Genomic DNA, 17,171 nt, shown 5'->3' with positions numbered 1-17,171 from the left:
GGGACATGATGGCACAGTCAATTAGAAGAGTCTCTGAGATTAGTTCTATAGCAATATAGATCCTATTAAATTACTAGAGGGGCTATGTCATAAACCCTCAAAGGTCCAGAATGGGATGAAAATGGCATCCATTGTGGTCAAGGAGAAATCCAAACCAGTCTAATTGGAATGAATGGTAGTAGAGGCATAATCCTGATTTTACTTATGCAGGAAAATAAAACTAAAGGCATGTGATATATCGGAAATTGTGTAATAGAATTACTGTCAACCTAAAATATTGTCATATAATCATAAATACAGTTTATTTGGGTTTTAGACCATGTTCTGTAAAAAGCCTCTAAAATATATGTAAACAGACCATAAATGTCTACATTTTATGTTTTCTTGGAAAGCTGAGAGTGCTATTATATGATACAATATCAGTACTTGTTGCATTTACAACTTGTCTGTCCTATCATCAACTGATTTCAGCCGGTGTATGGCTGTGGATTGACTGGATTGTTTGAATAGAATGTTGGCATATTGGCAGTTAATTAGAAAAATTAATTGAATCATTCCTCTAAAACTGTCTGGCTAGCTAGCTAACACACATACAGTGCAGATAAATTCTTCAAATTCATTCTTTGGCACTATCTTATCACAGCACTCGCAAACCATGGTTGACCAACTCCCTGACCAAAATGCCTGACCTTTATCCCATCATTTATTTATTTATTAGACATTTTGCAGGATGAAATCTCTTGAGATGCATCTCGTTTTCAAGTGTCCAAAAAAAAAAAAACTAAACAAACAAACAATACTTAGTAACAAGAATAATATGGCAACTACATTTTAAATAAAAAAATTTAACGTACATTAACAGCATATAAAAGTTGTTGTACAACTACTAATAGGCCTACAAGTAATAAACTACTGCTCCAACTACCAATACAACTAATAAAACTAAGTACCTACAGTGAGGGAAAAAAGTATTTGATCCCCTGCTGATTTTGTACGTTTGCCCACTGACAAAGAAATGATCAGTCTATAATTTTAATGGTAGGTTTATTTGAACAGTGAGAGACAGAATAACAACAACAAAATCCAGAAAAACGCATTTCAAAAATGTTATAAATTGATTTGCATTTTAATGAGGGAAATAAGTATTTGACCCCCTCTCAATCAGAAAGATTTCTGGCTCCCAGGTGTCTTTTATACAGGTAACGAGCTGAGATTAGGAGCACACTCTTAAAGGGAGTGCTCCTAATCTCAGCTTGTTACCTGTATAAAAGACACCTGTCCACAGAAGCAATCAATCAATCAGATTCCAAACTCTCCACCATGGCCAAGACCAAAGAGCTCTCCAAGGATGTCAGGGACAAGATTGTAGACCTACACAAGGCTGGAATGGGCTACAAGACCATCGCCAAGCAGCTTGGTGAGAAGGTGACACAGTTGGTGCGATTATTCGCAAATGGAAGAAACACAAAATAACTGTCAATCTCCCTCGGCCTGGGGCTCCATGCAAGATCTCACCTCGTGGAGTTGCAATGATCACGAGAACGGTAAGGAATCAGCCCAGAACTACACGGGAGGATCTTGTCAATGATCTCAAGGCAGCTGGGACCATAGTCACCAAGAAAACAATTGGTAACACACTACGCCGTGAAGGACTGAAATCCTGCAGTGCCCGCAAGGTCCCCCTGCTCAAGAAAGCACATATACAGGGCCGTCTGAAGTTTGCCAATGAACATCTGAATGATTCAGAGGAGAACTGGGTGAAAGTGTTGTGGTCAGATGAGACCAAAATCGAGCTCTTTGGCATCAACTCAACTCGCCATGTTTGGAGGAGGAGGAATGCTGCCTATGACCCCAAGAACACCATCCCCACTGTCAAACATGGAGGTGGAAACATTATGCTTTGGGGGTGTTTTTCTGCTAAGGGGACAGGACAACTTCACCGCATCAAAGGGACGATGGACAGGGCCATGTACCGTCAAATCTTGGGTGAGAACCTCCTTCCCTTAGCCAGGGCATTGAAAATGGGTCGTGGATGGTTATTCCAGCATGACAATGACCCAAAACACACGGCCAAGGCAACAAAGGAGTGGTTCAAGAAGAAGCACATTAAGGTCCTGGAGTGGCCTAACCAGTCTCCAGACCTTAATCCCATAGAAAATCTGTGGAGGGAGCTGAAGGTTCGAGTTGCCAAACGTCAGCCTCGAAACCTTAATGACTTGGAGAAGATCTGCAAAGAGGAGTGGGACAAAATCCCTCCTGAGATGTGTGCAAACCTGGTGGCCAACTACAAGAAACGTCTGACCTCTGTGATTGCCAACAAGGGTTTTGCCACCAAGTACTAAGTCATGTTTTGCAGAGGGGTCAAATACTTATTTCCCTCATTAAAATGCAAATCAATTTATAACATTTTTGACATGCGTTTTTCTGGATTTTTTTGTTGTTATTCTGTCTCTCACTGTTCAAATAAACCTACCATTAAAATTATAGACTGATCATGTCTTTGTCAGTGGGCAAACGTACAAAATCAGCAGGGGATCAAATACTTTTTTCCCTAACTGTATAATATATACATACTTAAAAATATCTTCACATGCTGATGTTTCTATTAGCTAGTTAAAAACACAAACAGTTTGTTTTTAACATTTGAAAAATGGCTTTCTTAAATTCACTGTGATTTTTCCTAAGGAAAATTAGTCAAGTCAGTTGGGCCTTCGTATCTGAAAGCTCTTACTCCAACCTCATGATGTACCCTTGGAATTTGTAATTTCTGCTGTTGTCGAAAGGAGTTGTGTGAGTCTTGTAAAGTTAGGCATTCCTTAAATTTAAGTTGATACATTTAAAAATAAATTGGTACCAATGTCTTCTTTTTGGGAGTGACAGCCAATTTAGTGATTCATACATTGTGCAATGATGTGTCTTATAATGGCATCATAAGAAGGTTAATGTCCATTCTAGTATTCTAATTCCTAATTCTATGTCTGTAGCACCCTAATAATAGCGAGGTCACTTTATGAGGTCATTGTGAGGTCACTTCCTCCCTCTGGTCCACGTCCTACTGACTCCACATAGAATTAGAATGATCAGAACAGACATTCTTGATCAATGCAAACTTTGTGGCTTTGGATAAAAGTGCAGTCTGCTAAATGATCCTAGAGCTTTGTCCTTTCTACTCATTCTAATTATATGGCAAAAAGTCCTGCTCTGCCGCCATATTGAGTCAGACATAAAAAGTAGAAATCCAGTAGATTCTTTTGAGTTATGATGAGTCATTTCTCCTCGGTCTAACTGTATGTCACTTCCTCTTCTTCTTCCTCCACGGGCAGGTTGCCGGGGCAGGGCTCCATGGTTACTGCGACGGCCATTCCACTGCGTCCTAGCAACATGTTGGTGACGGACGTCCACTGGTTGGTGTCAGGGCAGTAACTTTCAACACTGGACAGAAACCCTGTGGAGTTAAAACCACCTGGAGGTAGGAGGGAGGAAGAGGGATGGAGGGGGAGAGAGGAAGAGGAATGGAGGGGGGGGGGGGGGGGGGAAGAGGGATGGAGGGGGAGGGAGAGGAAGAGGGATGGAGGGAGAGGAAGAGGGATGGAGGGGGAGGAAGAGGAAGAGGGATGGAGGGGGAGAGGGAGGGAGAGAGAGAGAGGGAAAGAGGATAAGTGAATCAAAGGCTCAGAGGCAGCAACATGGTATCTCGTTCTAAAGTTGGCCAAACTCTCCAGAGAGATGGTAGGTTTCTCCAGACTCACCCAGTACGAAGATGCGTCCCTGGTAGATGGTGACTCCGTGAGCGCTGCGGCAGTGCTGCATGGAGGCCACTGGCTCCCACACAGTACCTCTGGTTACACTGTACCTCTCCATGGAGCTGAGCTGGGTATGACCGTCATACCCTCCTACTGCATACAGGTACGAGTCCACACACACCACACCTATACACACACACAGAGGGAGACGTTATCCACAGGTGTATACACACACACACACACACACACACACACACACACACACACACACACGTGCGCACGCACACATACTCACCCAGTCCACTGCGTACAGTGGTCATGGGGGCAAGTTGGTGCCAGGTGTTGGAGTCAGGGTGGAACCTCTCTGCTGTGTTCCAGCGGTTCTGGCCGTCGAACCCCCCCACCACGTACAGAGACCCCCCACAACCTGCTACCCCCGCCCCTAGACGGGCTACTGACATGGGGCTCACAAACACCCAGCGGTTTGCCTCTGGGTCATACCTGGCAGAGAGAGAGAGAGAGAGAGAATTTATGGTGGTGGTTGTCTTAAAGCTGCAATATGTAACTTTTTGGGTGACCCGACCAAATTCACATAGAAATGCGAGTTAAAAAAAGCAAGTCTAAGAAGCAGTAGATCTGTTCTATGTGTTATTTCTATTCTTCCCGTTCTTAAGTTTCGTTTTTGCATCTTTTACTTTCGGATTTGTACACCAGCTTCAAACAGCTGAAAATACAATATATTTGGTTATGGAAAAGACATTTCACAGCGGTTTAGATGGTACAATGATTCTCTACACTATACTTGCTTGTTTTGGGGGAACTATTCAAAATTTTGCAACCAGGAAATGGTGGCGCGATTTCTGCATAGTGCAACTTTAATGCTCATTAGCATTGTTATCATCATCATCATGACCTGAGTGCATGGGACTGTAGGACCCATCAGTGTGAGCTAGATAGTATAACTAACCCAATGTATATGAGCAAGGTAACTTACAGTGGATTAACTAAAGCTACCAGCTTTGTGCGGTGTCTAGTAACAAGCTTTGTGGGAGGGTGGGAGGAAAGGAGAGCAGTGGCGAGGAAAGGATGGAAGGAAGGAAGGAAGGACACATCTCTGAGGTATTCTACCAGAGCCACGGATCCTGTAACGGCATTCCGGTGAAGATATTTTCCTACCGGTTAGCCGCACAGCAGCGAGTTGTAAAGCATTCCCAACCGGATTGACATTCCTTGGAAGTGGGCCCCAACACAGCAGGACCAAAAGCTGTCACACTAATTAGTCCCCCACCTTGGGCTCAGGAATTTCTACATTATCTTGGGGAATCTCGCTCTCTCTCACCTCCCCCCTCCTCACCTCTCCACAGTGTTATGATGTGTGGAGCCCTGGGACCCCCCTACGGCGTAAATGCTCCCGTCCACCACGGCCACCCCCACCCTGTTCCTGGGGGTGTTGAGGGAGGCGTGCTGGCTCCACTGGTTGGTCATAGGGTTGTAGCAGCACAGGGAACTGGACTCAGTGTTGTTCTGTAGGGACAGGTTCCTGCCTCCCACCTGAGAAAGAGGGGGGGAGAGAGGGAGGAATGGAGAGGGGGGGATTAGATAGACAGACAAGGCCGTAAAAAGCAAGGTGTGTGCGTACGTGCGTGTACCGTGTAGAGCAGGCCAAACAGCACACAGGAGCCCAGACCACTGCAGGGAGAGTCCATGTCAGCTAGCTTCAGCCAGACGTTCCTACCAGGGTCATAGGCCTCCATAGAAGACAGAGAGTGCTGCCGATACCTGGGATGAAACACAGGAAGATCAGACAGTACAGAACATGACCACATCAGGATTCTATCATCATACTCATATGATATCATATCATCTAATTATCTCATTGTATTGTATACTATGCTATACTATCCTACTACACCCCATCCCATCATATGGTTGTAGAGTACCCTCCAGCTACGTAGATAAGCTGTGTTCCACGGTGAGGCGCAGGGGGGAGGGGCTTCCTCAACGCCATTTCCTGGAATATCTTAGACAGGAAGTCTCTACATGAGTTGGCCTGGATTAAAGGAAGGAAGGAAGGAAGGAAGAAAGGAACATGAAAATAGAAAATGATAGAATTTGGTATTCCTCAATCTATAAATCAATCCCAGTAGCCGGTCATAGATGAATAAATGGTTTCATAGATAGTGACATGCCTTGCTGAGGATGGGGCAGGACTGGAGCTGTATCTTGATGAACTTGGGAGGCAGAGCATAGACGTGGAGAGCATTGAGCAGGGCGTGGAGATACGGCGCTCTGCTCTCCACATCCCAACGCACCCAGTCTGTACACGCCTTGTACACCTGTCACCAAGGAGCTCATGGTCAAACAGATGGTTATCTTGATTTTCACATAGAAATATGCATATAGGTGAAGTACAGTGCATTCGGAAAGTATTCAGGCCCCTTCCCTTTTTCCACATTTTGTTACGTTACAGCCTTATTCAAAAATTGATCAAATTCATTTTTTTCCTCAATCTACACACAATACCCCGTAATGACAAAGCGAAAACAGGTTTTTAGAAATGTTTGCATATAAGTGAAGTATAGAAATATACACCTCAGGATAAACAATATAATAGAATATAAATCAAATCTATACCTCTGACTCACAGAGCACCTTGAGGCTGTCCTGGCTGATCAGCTCCAAAAGCTGACAGTGAGACAGACTGAAGAACTCCTCCTCTTTGGTTACCTGGGGTAGGGACAATTAGACACGCAGTCAACACGCGTCACATAATCGCACACAAAAAACACAGTCCGTCAATAATCTATGTCATGACTAAGCACACTGTTTTTGTCTAACGTTAAAGCGAGAACAGCTGACGTCAGGGGACCCTTCACCAAACAACAGTTGCAGACTTCTCATGGTCTATACAACATTGATAGAACTTACCAGCCCCAAAATGAAACTTAATTGATCAAATGTTCTTGTTTTTACCTTGATTTCTAATTATGTGTCTCTTGTAAAGGTACTGCTTAACTGAGATGTGTGTATATAAGGAAGGGGTCTGAGCCTCAAAGTGCATTATATTTGAACAGGCGTCGTTACAGAATGAGGGGTGCTGTAGCTCTGCTGGTGTTGCTGTTCTGTCTGTCTGGGGCATGGACTCAGGAGGAGAGTGGAGGGGTCAGAGAGAGTGACATCACTCAACAGGGTCACAGTGCAGGGAGAGAGAGCAGGGTGAGTGAGGTTCAGATAGAGAGCCAAATGACTGACACATCAGAGACAACCAACGAACAGACGACTACACCACCTGACATCTGGACTGAGATGAAGGAGCTGAGAGACATGGTGCACAACCTGGGAACCATCGTGGTGGAGCAGAGAGAGAAGCTGAGGAACATGGAGGCCAGAGTGACAGCCAATGAGGCTGAGGCGAAGGAGCAGAGAAACACAGTAGTGGACCTTAGAAGCCACCATGGGGACGCTGAAGATAAAGAACCCAGGTGATTTAACACGTATGGTTGTAAAGGTGTAAATTGAAGGAAATAAGTCAGTCACAGTGTCCCACTGTTTATAATGACTTGAGGAAGGGTTAACATTGTTTCATGTTGGATGTGAAGTTACTGGTGACTCTTGGTGTGAATATGTCTGTTGTTTTCAGGCCTGGAGGCCAGACGGTTCCAATGAGAGCCAGGTGGAGGAGCTAATGTTATAGTAAAACGGATGTAAAGAACATTGCTTTTGGGTTCGGGATCAGTTAATTTCACTAAATCTACATTGCTGCTGAATTCCCTGTTCCACAAATATAATGTATTGAATACCACTGAGAACCTTCGAACCATAAAAGATACTGCAGTTTGCACTCTGTGAATGAGAATAGAAGAAAGTCATTTTATCAGTATCATCAAGTAATTCTACCGTTTTCTCTCCTGTGTTCACAGGCAAACCAAAGGTGGCCTTCTCTGCTGGTTTGAGCCACGATAGACCTGTAGGCGCCTTCAATAATGTCACCACCCTGGTCTACACCAGAGTCATCACCAACATCGGCAAGGCCTACGACCCGACAACAGGTAGTCACTTTACGGCCCAACCATATAGACTGTTTTTGACTGACTTTAGTTTAGGAGTTCAAACTATATTAAAACATGTATGCAAAATGTTCTTGTCCTCTGCTCCAGGTATCTCCACAGCTACAGTAAGAGGAGTCTACTACTTGAGATTCACTGCCATGAACAACTTTTCCATTGCCTTCAGAAAGTATTCATACCCCTTTACTTTTTCCACATTTTGTTGTGTTATGGTCTGAATTAAACATGTATTACATTGAGATTTTGTGTCACTGATCTACACACAATACCCCATAATGTCAAAGTGGAATTTTGTTTGTAAAATATTTTCAAAGTTAATAAGAAATGAAAAGCTGAAATGTCTTGAGTCAATAAGTATTCCATCCCTTTGTTATGGCAAGCCTAAATAAGTTCAGGAGTAAAACGGTCCTTAACAATTCACATAAGTTGCACGGACTCTGTGATCAATAATAGTGTTTAACATGATTTTGGAATGACTACCGCATCTCTGTACCCCACACATACAATTATCTGTAAGGTCCCTCAATCGAATAGTGAATTTCAAACACAGATTCAACCACAAAGACCAGGGAGGTTTTTAATGCCTCGCAAAGAAGGAAACCTATTGGTAGATGGTTAAAAATAAAAATAAACAGAGATTGAATATCCATTTGAGCATGGTGAAGTTATTAATTAGGCTTTGGATGGTGTATCAATACACCCAGTCACTACAAAGATACAGGCGTCCTTCCTAACTCAGTTGTCGGAGAGGAAGGAAACGGCTCAGGGGTTTCACTATGAAGCCAATGGTGACTTTAAAACAATTATGGATTTCAATGGTTGTGATATGAGAAAACTGAGGATGGATTAACAGCATTGTAGTTACTCCACAATACTAACCTAAATGACAGAGTGAAAAGAAGGAAGACTGTACAGAATAAAAAAGTATTTGATCCCCTGCTGATTTTGTACGTTTGCCCACTGACAAAGACATGATCAGTCTATAATTTTAATGGTAGGTTTATTTGAACAGTGAGAGACAGAATAACAACAAAAAAATCCAGAAAAACGCATGTCAAAAATGTTATACATTGATTTGCATTTTAATGAGGGAAATAAGTATTTGACCCCTCTGCAAAACATGACTTAGTACTTGGTGGCAAAACCCTTGTTGGCAATCACAGAGGTCAGACGTTTCTTGTAGATGGCCACCAGGTTTGCACACATCTCAGGAGGGATTTTGTCCCACTCCTCTTTGCAGATCTTCTCCAAGTCATTAAGGTTGAGGCTGACGTTTGGCAACTCGAACCTTCAGCTCCCTCCACAGATTTTCTATGGGATTCAGGTCTGGAGACTGGCTAGGCCACTCCAGGACCTTAATGTGCTTCTTCTTGAGCCACTCCTTTGTTGCCTTGGCCGTGTGTTTTGGGTCATTGTCATGCTGGAATACCCATCCACGACCCATTTTCAATGCCCTGGCTGAGGGAAGGAGGTTCTCACCCAAGATTTGACGGTACATGGCCCCGTCCATCGTCCCTTTGATGCGGTGAAGTTGTCCTGTCCCCTTAGCAGAAAAACACCCCCAAAGCATAATGTTTCCACCTCCATGTTTGACGGTGGGGATGATGTTCTTGGGGTCATAGGCAGCATTCCTCCTCCTCCAAACACGGCGAGTTGAGTTGATGCCAAAGAGCTCGATTTTGGTCTCATCTGACCACAACACTTTCACCCAGTTCTCCTCTGAATCATTCAGATGTTCATTGGCAAACTTCAGACGGCCCTGTATATGTGCTTTCTTGAGCAGGGGGACCTTGCGGGCGCTGCAGGATTTCAGTCCTTCACGGCGTACTGTGTTACCAATTGTTTTCTTGGTGACTATGGTCCCAGCTGCCTTTAGATCATTGACAAGATCCTCCCGTGTAGTTCTGGGCTGATTCCTCACCATTCTCATGATCATTGCAACTCCACAAGGTGAGATCTTGCATGGAGCCCCAGGCCGAGGGAGATTGACAGTTATTTTGTGTTTTTTCTATTTGCAAATAATCGCACCAACTGTTGTCACCTTCTCACCAAGCTGCTTGGCGATGGTCTTGTAGCCCATTCCAGCCTTGTGTAGGTCTACAATCTTGTCCCTGACATCCTTGGAGAGCTCTTTGGTCTTGGCCATGGTGGAGAATTTGGAATCTGATTGATTGATTGCATCTGTGGACAGGTGTCTTTTATACAGGTAACAAGCTGAGATTAGCTCGTTACCTGTATAAAAGACACCTGGGAGCCAGAAATCTTTCTGATTGAGAGGGGGTCAAATACTTATTTCCCTCATTAAAATGCAAATCAATTTATAACATTTTTGACATGCGTTTTTCTGGATTTTTGTGTTGTTATTCTGTCTCTCACTGTTCAAATAAACGTACCATTAAAATTATAGACTGATCATTTCTTTGTCAGTGGGCAAACGTACAAAATCAGCAGGGGATCAAATACCTTTTTCCCTCACTGTAAGTAATACAGCACAAAATGTGGCAAAGAAATTTACTTTTTGTCCTGAATACAAAGCGTTGTGTTTGGGGCAAATCCATCACCGAGTACCACTCTTCATATTTTCATGCATGGTGGTGGCTTCATCATGTTATGGGTATGCTTGTCATCGGCAAGGACTAGGTAGTTTTTAGGATAAAAAACCCGGAATACAGCTAAGCACAGGCAAAAACCTAGAGAAAAATATGGTTCAGTCTTTCCAACAGACACTGGGGGACAAATTCACCTTTCAGCAGGACAATAACCTAAAACATAAGGCCAAATCTACACTGGAGTTGCTTACCAAGATGACATTGAATGTTCCTGAGTGGCCTAGTTACAGTTTTGACATAAATCGGCTTGAAAATCTATGGTAAGACTTGAAAATGGCTTTCTAGCAATGATCAACAACCAACTTGACAGAGCTTGAATAATTTTTCAAAAGTATAAAATGGGCAAATATTGTACAATCCAGGTGTGCAAAGCTCTTAGAGACTTACCCCAAAAGACTCACAGCTGTAATCATTGCCAAAGGTTTTTCTAACAGGTATTGTCTCAGGGGGGTGAATACTTATCTAATCAAGATATATGAGTGTTTTATTTTTCATTAATTTTTACTAAATGTTAGAATTCTTTTTACACTTTGACAGAGTATTTTGTGTAGATCAAATTACAATTAAATCCATTTTAATCCCACTTTGCAACAACGAAATGTGGAAAAGGTCAAGGGGTGTGAATACTTTCTGAAGGCACTGTACATGTACAAGAATGGTCAGAGAATCCTGCATATTTACCACCTCAAACCTGATGATAAGCATAAGCACATTTCTAATGCTTTCACTCTAGAACTGATGAAGGGGGATATACGGTGTACATGTGCATCCCTACATTGTGGAAGCTCTGGGATTCCTACGAAAACCATAACACCTTCAGTGGCTTCCTGCTCTTCACAGTGTAAGAACATCATGGATGCTGTAATGGTCTCGAGTGTAGAGTCTGTATGTCAGGGCCTCTTGGAGCCAAAATGGCTCCTCTAACGTCTATCAATAAAAGGCAGAATCATCTTTGTCTCGTTGATGTTTTATAGTCTTTATGACATCCTGATAAAATAGCTCATGTGTACAGCAATATGACAGCTGTTCGACAAACAGCAACATTATTTTGGCCCAAATCCAACCCACATCTGAAAGGTTACTTCAGGTGACTTCAGACACAGAGCCAGCCACATTGGCTACATTATGCGGGTGAGATACAAAGTGTGTGTGTGTGTATGTATGGTTCCTACCTCGTTGAAGTGTGTGTTGATGTACTCGCGGCTCCTCAGGTGCAGCTCAGTGCAGCCAATCTCCTCAGCGAAGCGAGCGATGCCGATCACGTTGGCAGGCTCCAAGTTTTTAGTGAGGTAGTCACAGCAAGCCTTAGCCACGTCTTCTATCTGGTACCTGACACACACACACACACACATTTTAGACATGTTCAATGAGGTAGTCACAACACGCCTTAAAAGTACAGAAGGATTCATCATATAAGACACCAGGAAGCACTTTATATATAGACCATCTACCAGTCCAATTATTCATGTCACCACATAGTCTCTTACCTCAGGGCGGCCAGTAGGACGTGCAGCACACACTTCTCCCCCACAGTGATGCGTGAAGTGTAGGCGAAGTCAATGAGCCTCCCTACCACCAGGGGGCAGACATCACGTAGCGTCACCTCAGAGGCGTGGCACTCCTTAAAGCTGCTGGTGAACATGGCTTTGAAGTAAGGGCTGCATGACGCCAGCACCACTTTATGCACCTGGTGGGGGAGGGGAGGGGTGGCCAATCTTATACATGTGGGTGGGGTGCAGGCTTTTACTCCAACCAAGCAGTAAAACACCCGATTCAACTAATAAAGTATTTGACAGCCTCTTGCTTTGATAAGCAAACCCCTGGGGTAAAGCGCAAGGTTAACGCTGTATTTTACAGTCAAGTATCACCTTACACAGCTTTTTATAGTATAGTAGGAACAAAGAGCAGCCCTCTCACCTTGAAGTCAGCGGTCATGTCCTTATAGGTGACGTGGAGGGTGATGTCACACAGCATCTCGTGCCTTCTGAAGTCCTCCATGGCCTGGAGGGCTCTGGAGGGGTGGGTCTCTATGGTGTAGTCCAGGTAACCAGACCCCCGCATAGACGGCACCGCGATGGCAGAGAAATCTGCATCCCTGGTGAGGCGCTTCTTCCTGGGGCACAGCATCCTGACCGATGGGGGGGTGGAGGGTGGAGGTTGTGGGAGTCTGTCTGTTTTAGGGATTAACCAATCAATGGACTAAGCATTGATTTTCCCTGAATCCCCCACGTCGAATTTTGCACCCGATGAATTCTTATTGAATGATTGTAACACAGTGCATAGTGCATAGTCACCCTCAACGCGTGATACTTATCGATACTACTAAACGTTCAGGAGGAATGGGATTTTCCACCCAGTATCTGTTATTACAAATCAAAGTCCTATACAAGTAACAGCCACGTATCCCTCCATTTGTCCGATTTGATTATTAGAACTTCCGCATCCATCACTGTTGGCCGTATTTCCTCGAGAGTCAATGTGTTGATAATATTTTCACCTCTCTAGCGTGGCTATCTAGTGACTACCCTGTTACAACACACACATCATCGACGCAAGTCAGTCAGATATCACAGAATAAACCGGTCATGTTACTGAGATTACTGATTTAATCCAAAGACTTCTAGTTCAGTCCAGCAATTCCAATTTCAGTCCAGAGATTCACATTTTTGTCCAGAAAGGCATAAATTAGTCCATATTTCAGCTTTTGGTCCTGATATTCCTGGTTTAAGAACAATTCCTATTTGGTCCATGGAGTTCTAGTTTAGTCCAGTGATTCCATTTTTAGAGCAGATATTCCTGATTTAGTCCATGAGATTCCAGCTTGGTCCTCTGGTGTTGGGCCTCCAGTTGTGGGGTTCCGGGATGAATCATTGGTTGGCCATTCTTCACTTGTTGTCCCCTAAATCCATGATGTCTAAGATAGCGACATCAGGGATGATCTGGTGGCTTCTGTTAGTCTGGGAACAAATTAAGAGAATAAAGTCAATAGGAGAGGTAGCATGTGTGTATCCAATGGAGTGTGTGTATATCAAATGTTTTAACGTATCCTTGAAAATTTGCTTTGGCATACCTAATGAATAGAACACAGCTTTGGTGACACCCCTGTCTCAAAAACACATGTTTTTCACCTCTTAAACTTTTTGAAAATGAAGCTTTTCCTCTCGACCGTGCCATTCTGCTCGTAAAATGATTACGAACTTTACCCTCTTCATGTACACTGAACAAAAATATAAACGCAACATGCAACAATTTCAAAGATGTTACTGAGTTACAGTTCATATAAGGAAATCAGTCAATTGAAATAAATTAATCAGGCCCTAATCTATGGATTTCACATGACTGGGAATACAGATATGCATCTGTTGGTCACAGATTCCTTAAAAAAGAGATAGGGGCGTGGATCAGAAAACCAATCAGTATCTGGTGTGACCACCATTTGCCTCATGCTGTGCAACACATCTCCTTTGTATAGAGTTGATCATGCTGTTGATTGTGGCCTGTGGAATGTTGTCCCACTCCTCTTCAATGGCTGTGCGAAGTTGCTGGATATTGGCGGGAGCTGGAACACGCTGTCGTACAAGTCGATCCAGAGCATCCCAAACCTGCTCAATGGGTGACATGTCTGGTGAGTATGCAGGCCATGGAAGAACTGGGACATTTTCAGCTTCCAGGAATTGTGTACAGATCCTTGCGAAATGGGGCTGTGCATTGTAATGCTGAAACATGAGGTGATGGCGGCGGATGAATGGCACGTCAATGGGCCTCAGGATCTCATCACGGTATCTCTGTGCATTGAAATTGTCATCGATAAAATGCAATTGTGTTCGTTGTCCGTAGCTTATGCCTGCCCATACCATAACCACACCATGGGGCACTCTCTTCACAACGTTGACATCAGCAAACCGCTCGCCCACATGACGCAATCTGCCCGGTACAGTTAAAACCGGGATTAATCCATGAAGAGCACACTTCTCCAGTGTGCCAGTGGCCATCGAAGGTGAGCATTTTTCCACTGAAGTCGGTTTCGACATCGAACTGCAGTCAGCTCAAGACCCTGGTGAGGATGACAAGCAAGCAGATGAGCTTCCCTGAGATGGTTTGTGACAGTTTGTGCAGAAATTATTCGGTTATGCAAACCCACAGTTTCATCAGCTGTCCGGGTGGCTGGTCTCAGATGATCCCTCAGGTGAAGATGATGTGGAGGTCCTGGGCTGGCGTGGTTACACGTGGTCTACGGTTTTGAGGCTGGTTGGACGTACTGCCAAATTCTCTGAAATGACAGCTCTGGTGGACATTCCTGCAGTCAGCATGCCAATTGCACTCTCCCTCAAAACTTGAGACATCTGTGGCATTGTGTTGTGTGACAAAACTTGTATTGTCCCCAGCACAAGGTGCAACTGTGTAATGATTGTGCTGTTTAATCAGCTTCTTGATATGCCACACCTGTCAGGTGAATGGATTATTTTGGCAAAGGAGAAATTCTCACTAACAGGGATGTAAACAAATGTGTGCACATCATTTGAGAGAAAGAAGCTTTTTGTGCATATGGAAAATTTCTGGGATCTTTTATTTCAGCTCATGAAAGATGGGACCAACACTTTACATGTTGCAATTATATTTTTGTTCAGTATAAACATGAAAAATTGCTCTTGGGTAAACTATATGAGACCTCGAGCATAGTTTCACTTCCTTATGGCTTATAAATAGATGAGAGGACAAACAATCATACCAGAAATGACATAGGCCTAGTGTGGTGTGTGTCACCCTAGAGCTAGCCTGATCACAAGTCACAAGACCTAAACCCACAAGCCAAGAGAGAGAGGGGGGAGAGAGTGTGTCCCCTGGTATTGAACTCCTGATCTGGCTTAACGGGTTTTAACACACCAGAACTAACCCTGTCGACACAGCAAACAGTGTGAAAAATCTACAGAGCTTCAACTACTGAAACAAAGTTACACCGCTGACTTATATGCTATACAATGTAACAAATACTAGTTGAAAATAAGATGCGGTTTTATAGTACACACTGTTCAGACACTGTGATAGTAGCCAAAAGTTAACCATTAACAGACTCAACAGTGGTTGTGTCCATGTGTAACAGAACCAACAAGAACACACAGTGCTGTTCTATCACTGAGGGTTGCATCTCATTACTTTCAAGTGGCTTCCTCTCCTCAGCTCACCCCCTTCATCATTTAACAATCTGACTAGAGGCTGGCTTCCTCTCCTCAGCTCACCCCCTTCATCATTTAACAATCTGACTAGAGGCTGGCTTCCTCTCCTCAGCTCACCCCCTTCATCATTTACCAATCTGACTAGAGGCTGGCTTCCTCTCCTCAGCTCACCCCCTTCATCATTTAACAATCTGACTAGAGGCTGGCTTCCTCTCCTCAGCTCACCCCCTTCATCATTTACCAATCTGACTAGAGGCTGGCTTCCTCTCCTCAGCTCACCCCCTTCATCATTTAACAATCTGACTAGAGGCTGGCTTCCTCTCCTCAGCTCACCCCCTTCATCATTTAACAATCTGACTAGAGGCTGGCTTCCTCTCCTCAGCTCACCCCCTTCATCATTTAACAATCTGACTAGAGGCTGGCTTCCTCTCCTCAGCTCACCCCCTTCATCATTTACCAAGCTGACTAGAGGCTGGCTTCCTCTCCTCAGCTCACCCCCTTCATCATTTAACAATCTGACTAGAGGCTGGCTTCCTCTCCTCAGCTCACCCCCTTCATCATTTAACAATCTGACTAGAGGCTGGCTTCCTCTCCTCAGCTCACCCCCTTCATCATTTAACAATCTGACTAGAGGCTGGCTTCCTCTCCTCAGCTCACCCCCTTCATCATTTAACAATCTGACTAGAGGCTGGCTTCCTCTCCTCAGCTCACCCCCTTCATCATTTAACAATCTGACTAGAGGCTGGCTTCCTCTCCTCAGCTCACCCCTTCATCATTTAACAATCTGACTAGAGGCTGGCTTCCTCTCCTCAGCTCACCCCCTTCATCATTTAACAATCTGACTAGAGGCTGGCTTCCTCTCCTCAGCTCACCCCTTCATCATTTAACAATCTGACTAGAGGCTGGCTTCCTCTCCTCAGCTCACCCCCTTCATCATTTAACAATCTGACTAGAGGCTGGCTTCCTCTCCTCAGCTCACCCCCTTCATCATTTAACAATCTGACTAGAGGCTGGCTTCCTCTCCTCAGCTCACCCCTTCATCATTTAACAATCTGACTAGAGGCTGGCTTCCTCTCCTCAGCTCACCCCCTTCATCATTTAACAATCTGACTAGAGGCTGGCTTCCTCTCCTCAGCTCACCCCCTTCATCATTTTAACAATCTGACTAGAGGCTGGCTTCCTCTCCTCAGCTCACCCCCTTCATCATTTAACAATCTGACTAGAGGCTGGCTTCCTCTCCTCAGCTCACCCCCTTCATCATTTAACAATCTGACTAGAGGCTGGCTTCCTCTCCTCAGCTCACCCCCTTCATCATTTAACAATCTGACTAGAGGCTGGCTTCCTCTCCTCAGCTCACCCCCTTCATCATTTAACAATCTGACTAGAGGCTGGCTTCCTCTCCTCAGCTCACCCCCTTCATCATTTAACAATCTGACTAGAGGCTGGCTTCCTCTCCTCAGCTCACCCCCTTCATCATTTAACAATCTGACTAGAGGCTGGCTTCCTCTCCTCAGCTCACCCCCTTCATCATTTAACAATCTGACTAGAGGCTGGCTTCCTCTCCTCAGCTCACCCCCT

The 17,171-nt window shown here is 44.3% G+C and overlaps 1 protein-coding gene across 1 annotated transcript; it reads right to left on the bottom strand.

The window, feature by feature from the left end:
• Positions 1–2,484: 2,484 nt before the first annotated feature.
• On the bottom strand, positions 2,485–15,321 carry LOC311119543 (kelch-like ECH-associated protein 1A). Its single transcript, XM_084194216.1, has 13 exons — positions 14,561–15,321; positions 13,490–14,473; positions 12,337–13,376; positions 11,907–12,106; positions 11,592–11,748; positions 6,378–6,470; positions 5,933–6,079; positions 5,684–5,793; positions 5,393–5,522; positions 5,098–5,294; positions 4,039–4,244; positions 3,750–3,929; positions 2,485–3,463 (listed from the first exon to the last, which is right to left on the bottom strand). The coding sequence occupies exons 3-13, from the start codon at positions 12,544–12,546 to the stop codon at positions 3,282–3,284; spliced, it is 1,812 nt and encodes a 603-aa protein (XP_084050342.1). The 5' UTR covers positions 12,547–13,376; positions 13,490–14,473; positions 14,561–15,321; the 3' UTR covers positions 2,485–3,281.
• Positions 15,322–17,171: the final 1,850 nt, after the last annotated feature.

This window comes from Coregonus lavaretus (genome assembly GCF_964263955.1).
Source record: "Coregonus lavaretus genome assembly, contig: HAP1_SCAFFOLD_1072, whole genome shotgun sequence".
Classification (NCBI taxonomy): Eukaryota; Metazoa; Chordata; class Actinopteri; order Salmoniformes; family Salmonidae; genus Coregonus; species Coregonus lavaretus.
Note: the sequence above shows the minus strand (reverse complement) of the source record. Positions and strands in the feature narration are given on the sequence as shown.